The sequence below is a fragment of the Sesamum indicum genome, linkage group LG8 (assembly GCF_026168435.1).
Source record: "Sesamum indicum cultivar Baizhima isolate 11 linkage group LG8, ASM2616843v1, whole genome shotgun sequence".
In the NCBI taxonomy this organism is placed as follows: Eukaryota; Viridiplantae; Streptophyta; class Magnoliopsida; order Lamiales; family Pedaliaceae; genus Sesamum; species Sesamum indicum.
The window spans coordinates 21,605,344-21,616,107 of NC_142664.1; the positions used below are offsets into that span (position 1 = coordinate 21,605,344).

The following is a 10,764-nucleotide window of genomic DNA, read 5'->3' on the forward strand; positions in this document are numbered from 1 at the left end:
GATTTAATGATTAAAATTTATTATTATCAATTAATATAAAAGAAATAAAAAGACGAAATTTGATTGGTCATGTGAGGGCACAGGGCAAAGCGCCCAAAAAGTCGTACCCAAATGAATTCTGTACACCTACGCCTCTTCAAAAATTCAACACAACAATTTAAGGCATGTGACCGACATTTTCCATAACCCCTCTCTCTCTACAATCATTTGGAAAAAGCTGATTCATTGATCTGAATCCAAATTTTAATAAATTTTTGTAGGTTTTATTTAAATTTTAAAAAGTCATTTTAATTGATATTTATATTAAAAAAATTTGAAATTCATCGTTATTCAATAAAATGTAGTTCACATTTAAAATTGAGGATTTTAGAATTATTTGAATAGATTCAGAGGATTTGAAATCCATAGTTTCAAATCGACCGTTTCAATTGTAGTCTCCGGTATGCTTCAAATAGTCCTACAAGATTAGAGCTCCAACATCTGGAAGTTCTTGGTTGTACGCTCCAATATTTGAGTCAGTGAGATTGTTTATACGTTAAGCTCGTAACAAAATTAGAGTATCAAAAGTTATACTTGGAGTATAAGAACATATATTTATAAGTAGGGTAAATTATAACAACTTCTCCTGAGATTTGTCATAATTATGAATTCTCCCTTTTTAGTTTGAAAAATCACAAATACCCCCCTAATGTTTGAAGAAATTATTTAATTCTTAGATGGTGGTATGAAATTGTCAACTTTGCCCTTACTGCACTTTTTTAAAAAAAATAAAAAATTTATAAAAAAATCGAACAAGGTGGATGAAAATTTTAAAAATTATCCACTTAGTAAAAAAAAAATCAGAATAAAATTCATAAGGGCATTTTGATCAGTTCACTATAAAAAATGTATGAAAACCTAACGGATTGGATTAGTTGTTAACGACCGTTAAAATCAAGGGGGTATTAGTAATTTTTTCAAACAACGAGAGGGTATTAGTAATTTTTCAAACAACGAGGGGGTATTCGTAATTATGTGAAACCTTAGGAGAGGTCGTTGTAATTTATCCTTACAAGCCTGACTGAATTGTCCAATTACACGTAAACTATTAATACAGTTCTGATATGATGGTCGTAATCGATCTGTGCACACTTGGACTTAAAATCAAGTCGGATAACACATAATATTGTCCAGAACAATAATTGGGCATGAAGTTGTGCACTCTCACAAACATCACAAGTACGTTGTTAGTTACTTTTAGATTAGATAATAGTACTAAGGATAAATTGCAGGTACAGTCCTTAAAATTAGCCCACCAAAGGATGTAACTATAATTTTAAAAAATATATGATATTTATTTAATTTAAAAAATAATATAATTTATTTTAATTATTATTATAATAAAATAACAAGAATGATAATAAGGAAATGAAAGGGTCACATGGTTATAACTGTCACAACCTGAAAACCCGCTGGATTTGTTTTCCTAATAAATTAAATAAAAACTATTGAGAGAGAGTGAAGAAAATATATTCCCGGGCAGCACCGTAGGGTCCGTACTGCCGGTCAACCTGATGACGTGACCACTTTTTCGGGCAGGGGCACGTTGCCCCATGTGCCCTGTTCCCCCTTAGATTCTCCCGTTCTCATTGGTTGTCTCCATTTGCATCAATCCTGACCACTATTTTCTTGCAACTCTAATCTCTAACCGTTGCTTTTTGATTCCTACCTCCTTCCCATTTATTGCCCTCAAATACCATTATACCAACATTTATTATGAAAAAAAAGCGATAGGTCTTATTTGATTGTTTAGATTGAGATTGATTATAAGCTTCAGTCCTATTACATATAAATATATATATATATATATGTATTTTCATAATAATTTATTATTTTTTATTGTGTTTTAACGTATTTATTAATTTATTTATATAAAAAATTATTCTTTAAATCAGGTTTGATCTTTTCAAACGAATGACAGAGTAAGTGTATCACATTTGTTATGTGATTGATTATTTTTTTCTGAATTGTACACCAATCACAAAACAAGTATATTACAATTGTTATATAATTAATTAAGATTCGATCGAGTTGGACATGTGATATAATTTCTCTTGTTTATATATGCATTGCAAATTTTTTTTAATTTAAATGTATTAAATAATTTAATAAATTGCATACATATACACTATTTGATCATAATTAATAAAAATAAGCCATATAAGTCTCCCATTTTGCTTTAAGTTCATTTAAGAATTATTATGATTTAAAAATTATGACAACTATTAACAAAATTGATCCGAAAGCTTAAATTTTTTTGTCACGGTTATCCATGATCTTGACCATGGCTAACATATTTGGCCAAATTGCATAAAACCTCCTTGTGTTTTAAAAATTTAGCAAAAAAATTTTTTTTTTTTGAAAATAGGCAAAACACCCCCTCTGTTATATAAATTTAGCTCAATTATCCCTCTTTGTTAAATATGACTAACGGCGTTAGCTTTTTAATAAAATGACCGTTATGCTCCTATATATTAAATTTTGTTCTTTTTTTTAATGACGATTGGATCCTTATTGATTAGACGAGAATCGTTAAATCTAATCAATTAATTTTAATCGTTAGATTTTAAATTTATAAAAAAAAAATTAAGAATTTAGATTTATTAATTTTAAGTATATATTATAAAAATAAAATTGAAAAAAAAAAACAAGAGAACCCTATATATATAAAAGAATAATGTGAACATTCTCAACTTTGTCTAAGTGTGTTTGGATAAAGATGAAGCAAATTATGTTGAATGATTGAATTAGGGTTTTGTAGTGTAGATGGAGAGAGAGATGTTGATAATTAGGTGATGTTACCTCAATCATGAATACCATACTATTCTTTAGTAAACAGTATGCCTCCAATTATCAATTTCTTGGATTTAATATATATTTATATTTATTAGTACTTTTGCTTGGCTGTCTTTGCTTGTACCTTACACGGTGGTACGGTGCATGAGCACGTGATCTCACTTTTGGGGGAAGCAAACTTGTTTGGCGGCTCCAATTAAAATTACTCTTAACTTGTCAACATTAACTATAATACTTGCGATTAGGGACATAAATTATTCTTTCTATTTTTACCTAATTATAGATGCCAATTCTAACGGTCAAAAAAGTAGAAATAGTTTGTACAATGACGTTGACGTTTTTAGGGGTGTATGAATAATTTTCTAACAAACAAAGGTGATTTGTGAAATGATATTGACATTTCTGATAGGTGTATACGTAATTTTTCAAAAGACAGAGATAATTTCTGTAAATACATCATAGATTACTGGATGTTATATAGTTCTCCCTGCTATATATATATATATATATATAATATCGAATAAAAATATTTTTTTGACATGTTGTGATGTAAGACAGAAGTTGAGCATTTCATGCAAGAAACAAAATAAATTTTCAATATTCAAGAAAAAATAATTAACCTCATATGTCGACGTGGAAAATCCAAGTATAGGATTAAATTTTTTAATGAGTAAATAGATAAATAAAATATTTTGTAAGATGTTCGAAAGCTTATAAAATATTAAATAGAGTTTGCTTATTCTTTCAGAAAAAAATTATAAATCTAAAAATAAGATGTTATTAATTTATAAAGCTACTTCGGACAAAAGGCAGCTGAGTTTTTAATTTCTCTTTCAATTTTGATTGTCTTTACTGTCATCTTATGAGAGCGGATTATTATTATTTTTTAAATATTTTATAAAATATGATAAAATTAATTTTTTTTTGGATAAACGTAACTGAACATCGTCTTAATTCTTAATACTAATGCTTCAATTTTTAGAAATTTTTGTAAGCCCAATGAAAGAAAATTTCAAGTAAATGGGCCTCCATACAGATACAAAAAAGTTTAATTTTGGCATTTTTGTTTGACGACATGAAAATACTGCCATCATGCAACAAACACACGTTTCACTCGGTTAGACGAGCCAACGCTGACTTGTTGCACAAGCAACATCGTTCATCGTGAGCTCGATTTGAGTCACTTGTAAGAGTTTGATCCTCCTCTTTGGGAACAAGGGACTTCACAGAAATGATCTCTTCTTCAATCAGCAGACGGAAGAGAATAAATCAAACTACCACAAAAATTTCTCCAGCCAATCAATGTGGGCTGTGCTGCTTTATCCTTCAACTACTGTTACAGACTTGTAGTGGATGCTACAAACTTTACCACACTCTGTATTTGTTTCTCACAATTACAATCTACGCTAGTTTTTGTATTTAAATCTAGTCATGCATGGGAAATTGCTCCATCTGCCATCTTGCATGAACAGTGCATACTTCAGCGGCAACGTGTCAACCAAGATCATGCGACGAGCACCATCCTCAGGAACTGATGTGAAACGTATGCTCTTTGACGACTATAGTAGCAGTTGCCAATCTTTTCAGAAAAAGCTCGCTCCTCGTATCTTCCTATGCCTCTTTTTCGTAAGTTATCTTTGGTTCTAACGGCAGCAAGAAACTCAATCCTGGAGAATTGAAACAATGAAACAGAAAATCACAAGTTGAAAACGTAGACATATGGTATGATGACATTCTTCATGAATATTGGAGAGTCGACACAGAGATATGTAGGCCACTCATTCAGAGGGAGCAATGAATATATGAATAGGCAAAACTCAATATTAGGTAAGGACATATGGATCATTTACCGGTTAGTTATGGACAGCGTCTTTGTTCCGTTAAGAACTTAATATTATGTTTACTTTATGAGGTTCTGAGAAATGAGAAAGTGGAGATCCCTCATTGAAGCTTGATAATAACCCATAACGGACAGTGGCATGATGCGTGTAATCTTAGACGAGGACTAAATCACACTCTGAAACGACATTGATCCAATGAAGAATCAAACTTATTTTATTCTAGATTTCCTTGAAAAAGGCGCTCAAGTGAAGAAGAGGCACTTTGCACACTTGATCAGCAAACCTAAGTTGAACTTTTACCTTACATTTTTCTCAAACTGACAAGAATGAACTTTTACCCCTATTTTCTCCCATCAAATATTGAAATTGATGACCACGTATAATGAACCTGACCTTCTCTGTTAAAAATCTACCAGAATTAGGCCTTTTGGGACGAAACTCACAGGGTTTTCTGAATTTTAAAAATCTCGTAAAGTACGGGATGACATTAGCACAACCCATATTCTTGGGATTGAAAATGCAATTTTGTCCTTGAGATGCTATAGAATGAGAAGAGTTACCCAAATGTATACGTAGCCCCTAAAGAAATCAACAGCTACTCCACATGAAGTCTTTTAACAAGATTCTAAACATAGTACAAAATCCACTGAGTTAAAGCAAATTTCATTGCTAATCCAAAATTTACCATATAGTTGAGTTTAACATCCCAGTGATTCCCACCATTATCATTTTCGACCATGAGAAAAGGAAACCTACCCGGCAAGTGTCAATAACTCAACCGACTGTTTGAACTGAAGGTCCTAACATTGTCCATTTTACTACCATATAAGTGCTATTTGATTCATAAAGACTTAATGGTAACATTTCATGCAGCAAACAATACGGTTCTTTGCAACTAACAGCATAAACGAAGAGTTGAAATACAGGAATAGGAAATGGTACCTTCTCAATATTTTTCTCGAGATGTAGATTATCTCTTCTATTCTTGTAGTCGTCCGGAGTTTCAGAATTTTCTTCATTATCAATAGATGCCCTGTTATCATCCTTCCCTTCTGAACTGACACTATTACCATTCACAGGCAAGCCATCAATAATAGATGAACTGCCGGATGTAACTTGCTGGGTATCTTCCGTCTCAAGTGAACTGATGTCTTTCTTTACTTCACCATTCGTTATTTGTATTCCCTTTGTTGCTGCCTCCTCAGCTTTCCTTCTCTCTTCCTCTCTTTGCTTTTTTCTACGAGTTTCTTGCTCCTTAAGTTGTTTAAACCTGGAAAAATGAGCAAGTTAAGAAGAAAAGATGACCAGAAATAAAACAGGAATGAAATAAACTGCAAATGGTTTAACCTTTCACCAGGTCGAGGCCCTTCTGAAGCCAGTTTCTCTTCCTTTTTAACCACCTTGGCTGCTGGTGCTTCAGAGATGGACTTCAGAACTTGGGATTGCTCTTCGGAGATGGACTTCAGAACTTGGGACTGCTCTTTCTTTATAATGTCGTCACTAAATTGCTGAATAGGATTTTTTGCACCACCTAACTTCCGCAGCCAAACCTGTTGAACTGTACTTAGTATGTTGTTTGTAAACCTGCATGAAGTGTATGCAAACAACCAGGAACTATGAGACAGGAATGAACTCCATTTTCAATCCAAACTCATTGTAAGTTGATTCGGAAAATGGAAGACTATGAATAAAAGTTGAGTCATAAACAAATGAAGTGCTTACCAGTAAAGGCTCAAACCAGAAGGAACTGATAAAGCAAAATAGCCAATCATCAATGGCAGCACTTTGGTTATGGCTTGGGAACTCTTGACGTTTGGATCATTACTCTGGAAATGGTGGGAAAAAGCTTCATCAGACACAAACTACTAAACACTAACTACAGTAATCAGAATCAGTACCTTCGAGTTTTAATAAAAATATACTACATATTAAATAAGCAGTAGTTTGTTGGTGTAAAATGAGGAACATTTCCTCTCCATCATAAGTAAAACTTCAAGATCAGAACAGGGGAATATTGGAATAAGAAGAAGCATAGGGATATGGGAATACAGAATTGAATAAGTAATAATGAAAGTTTAAACTTGACATTAGAAACCATTACAAGACCAATTGTTAAATACGACTCGATCATGGGGAACAGTTAAACATGACGTAACTGTGATTTCCAACAATACAAAAGCTAACAACAATATATATAATGTAATCAAGACAAACCTGTGGTGGTTGCATGATCTGAACAGAAATATACTGAGTGATAACCAGAAGCACAGGCAAGACAAGATATGCCAAAGTATCCGACCATCCAAGGGGAGGATGACCATCCTGTGAAAAAGATGCAACAAAGTAAGAATCATAAACTAAAACACTTCAATTAGCATAAAATAGGTAGGGAGACGCCATCGCATAGAATGATAACAGGGTTTGTTGCAGGGTTAACATAGGTTTACAGAATAGGTTCAACAGCGTTTCAGTTGAACATTATTATACCACATAAAAATATGCCTCTAGCAAGCAAGATGTAATCTATTAACTTGAGTCATTTATAAAATAAGGTAAAATATCATTAATATGTGATTAGCATTTCTACCATGTCCATACATGCTTATCATCAATTAGTAATATGTCATTGATACAGGAGGGAAAAGAATGGTAAAGACTTACAATGAATGGGAAAAGCCAAGAGGTACCACTACCAGTTTGTCGAGCAGCAATAGTCGTTGGACCAGATAGTGAGGGTATCCAGAAGAAGCCTTCCGTAAGAAGTCCCTTGATGGTACAGACAGAAGCCCATTTAGATGAGAAAGTTGTTGGCATAAATTATATAGAACGGACGATCAATTTTCAAGAAGAAACAAAGTACGGGGGGTGGGGGGTGGGGGAGAGGGACATGGTGGTGCAGTTTACCTCATCGGCCACATTAGAAAGAGCTCTGTAGAGCCCAATCCATATTGGAATAGTGGCAAGTGTTGGGAGGCATCCTGGTGCAAACGTAAAGATCCATAAACATGATATATGTAAGCAATGATAAAACATAGGGTAATTACGTCCACATCCAATGAGGTTTGGCCTAATTATAAATAATTACAAATACATCCGGTTAGATTGAAAAAGTACAATTATCCCACTTGAAATTTGTTTAGTGAATTTCATTCTGTATGGTTTCGACATGTAATATTCCAAAAAACCAATCATAAAATTTTAACTATAATTCGACCATTTTCTTTGGACTAAAATGCCCTTTGGACCAATCTTCAGGTAAGGCATCCCTTGTCACTTCCCCCATGTCTCACTACTTTAAAATGAAGAACACCAGCGACAAAGAGGCGAAAAGACGGCTAGATATGACGACATGAGGGAGACAGTATAGAGAGACGGAGAAAAGAAACAAAATAGGTGTAAGATGCTATATCTATTTTGGTCATTTCGCCAAATTTTATTTATACCTTTTCTTTTTTCTTTCCATCAGAAAATTGTGGTGAGGGTATTTAAGTACTTTTACACTTTTCCTATTGAGTTAGTCATATTTTGCAAACTCAAGGAAGGTAATTATAATTTTCAAACTAATATGGATGTATTTGTATTCAAAATGCAGATGCAATTTACTCTAAACCATAAGGAACTGAACATTAACATATGAAAGCATTTTTCCTGGTAACGAGTACGAGTAGAGATAATTCCCTGAACACAATGAATTATTTTCCCTCTTCTAGTATCAGTTGATAGGAGGTCTTTGGCTATGAGTCTAGTACCTGCTAGTGGATTTATACCAGCCAATTTATACAACCGAGCTGTTTCAAGTTGAATTCTCTCCTGCAGAGACAGTCATGTGTAAGAAACAGCTGAGAGATGCAAAATGCTTGACATTCTAAGTTACCCAGCATCGCTCAATGGTCTTGTTGAAAGGAAAACACAACTACCATATTACTGCCCCCCCCCCCCCCCCAAAAAAAAAAGAAAAAAAGGAAAAAGAACCATAGAAAGCCCAAGATAACCAATAATATGAGATATGCTTCATCATTGAAGGTTCAGATGAATTCCAATTTTACAGAAGAAAGTCTAATGTCTAATGTCAAATATTTGAATGAGAAAACAATGATCCTTAAAAGGATAAAGAGTAACCTGATCTCCAGCATACCGTTCCTGAATAGCCTTTATTTGAGGCGCCAAAGATTGCATGGCCATTGCTGATTCAACCTAAACATCACAGGTAGAAGACACTCATTTAAACAACTAAAACTGCTTAAAGTACAGCAATAATTATTACACTAAGAGACACAATTAATCAGAAATAACTCAAATTGTGGGGGGAAAACTTGCGTAAAAAGCATGAGGAAATAGCACTGAAAATCACCTGTTTCTTTGTTAAAGGAAAAGTGGCAGCCTTAACAAGTACTGTCAGTAAAATGATTGCAAAGCCATAAGCATAGGGAACGTGCAGAGTGGAAAGTCCATTTTTCAGAACCTGCAAAATAGTAGAACCTTTATAGTGCCTATAGCATTCTAATACATCCAAATAACCAAGCTGAATTTATTTTGTTGTCGAGTTATACCTCAGTAGCAAAGATTCAAACATATGCCTTAAGACATAAAAGGTGAGAAATGAATTACATTTCTTTCTTCTCTGGTCCTCAAGATAGCAAGTTAAAGAGAACACTTCACTGATTTTCCCATTGAGAACCAACTGAAATATTTAATCTTTTGACTTGCTACAGTCTCCTACTATGAACATTTCCATCCACCAACAATAACAAGGTATCAAAGATGAGGATTAAACCACTAAGTGAAATTACTCGTTGAAACTTATGAGCTAACCATGAAACGATAACAATAATTCCTCTCCATGTCATGTAGCTAACTTACATATTGACACTAAACATAACTATTTCAACTGCAATTAGATCAAAAGCTTCATACATATCTTGTACACATCAATTTTCGCCTTTCTTTTCAAAGTTAAAAACAATTCATTTCATACTGAAATTATTATGTTTGGCTCGGGATTTCATTGCATAACCATAATTTCTCAGCTCTACGCTCCATAGAAATTCATAGGGGAGTGACAGAATACCCTCAATCAATCAAATTTGACTCCTGTCAAGATGACATATGAAAGCACAAACGGCTTAAACGGAACATAAAAAGCATAAAGAGAAAATAAAAACTTCCAACAACCAATAAAATTACAATTCCTTTTCCTAATCCTTGTCCAATCACAGCTTTCTCCCCAATGATTCAAAACAAATTCTGATCTTGATGCTTCAAACAAATTTCACCAAGTCATCAACAACCCTCTCCTCCAAACATCAATTCCACAACTCATATCCAAACACTAAACCAATACAACAACCAGAATCGAAACATTCCTGTCCTAAGAACCCAATACTTGTGCAAAACAAAAATCAAATCGTTAACAAACCTTCAAAACAACCTCCATGGCATTAGTAATCCCAGAAAGCCAATCACTATTCTGTTTCGTCGTAGCAACTGCATCAACCTTATCTGAAGAAGCAACTGCAGCATCAGCAACAGTGTACAGAAACCCTTCAACTCTCCCAAACAAGCCCTTCATCATCAGCTCCGCATCTTCCGGTTCAGGAAACGGAACCTGCCCCAACCCAAACCTAGCCACCCCAAGACTGCCCCTCAAAAAGGGTCTCTGAATTGTGAAATTGCTGAAATGGGTTCTATCTGAAACTGGGCTCAGCGTTCTTCTCCTCCCCGGAAACGGAGATAACACTAAATTTGGTCCAATTGAATACAAGAACGTCGACATTCTCTTCAGAAAATCCAAGACTCTGGGGGTGGGATAGGTATAAAATGCCCAAGAACTTGGTTCAAGCAATTGAAAAGGAAGTCGTGAAGATATGCATACAGAAATATACAACTGGAAGTGTGGAAGGTTTTAGGTATTTCATAAATTGATGGGGTTTATAGGAAAATGGGAGAGAACACTGAGAAGGGTTTGCTTAACAAACAAATATCTGTTGACCTAAGAAATCTGTATTTTAATTATTTTTTACACTGGAGAAACAAATATGGAGAAAGGCTCTCCAGTTCGTTGAGGAAACGTCCCAGAAATCTCAGTCAA

The 10,764-nt window shown here is 34.0% G+C and overlaps 1 protein-coding gene across 1 annotated transcript; it reads right to left on the reverse strand.

Moving 5' to 3' along the window:
* Window positions 1–4,057: 4,057 nt before the first annotated feature.
* ALB4 (OxaA/YidC-like membrane insertion protein) lies at window positions 4,058–10,764 on the reverse strand. The gene is made up of 11 exons (XM_011088401.3): window positions 10,093–10,764; window positions 9,028–9,138; window positions 8,796–8,870; window positions 8,426–8,486; window positions 7,581–7,654; window positions 7,338–7,442; window positions 6,891–6,998; window positions 6,399–6,502; window positions 6,024–6,260; window positions 5,619–5,946; window positions 4,058–4,502 (listed from the first exon to the last, which is right to left on the reverse strand). The coding sequence occupies exons 1-11, from the start codon at window positions 10,447–10,449 to the stop codon at window positions 4,497–4,499; spliced, it is 1,566 nt and encodes a 521-aa protein (XP_011086703.2). The 5' UTR covers window positions 10,450–10,764; the 3' UTR covers window positions 4,058–4,496.

Bases quoted from the DNA above. Each gene is read 5' to 3' on its own strand.
- ALB4 (XM_011088401.3), bottom strand. From the start codon at position 10,449: ATGTCGACGTTCTTGTATTCAATTGGACCAAATTTAGTGTTATCTCCG. The intron at 6,999-7,337 runs GTAAGTCTTTAC...TCTTTTTCACAG, and splicing joins CTTGGCTTTTCCCATTCATT to GATGGTCATCCTCCCCTTGG. The intron at 6,503-6,890 runs GTTTGTCTTGAT...CACCATTTCCAG, and splicing joins AGATCATGCAACCACCACAG to AGTAATGATCCAAACGTCAA.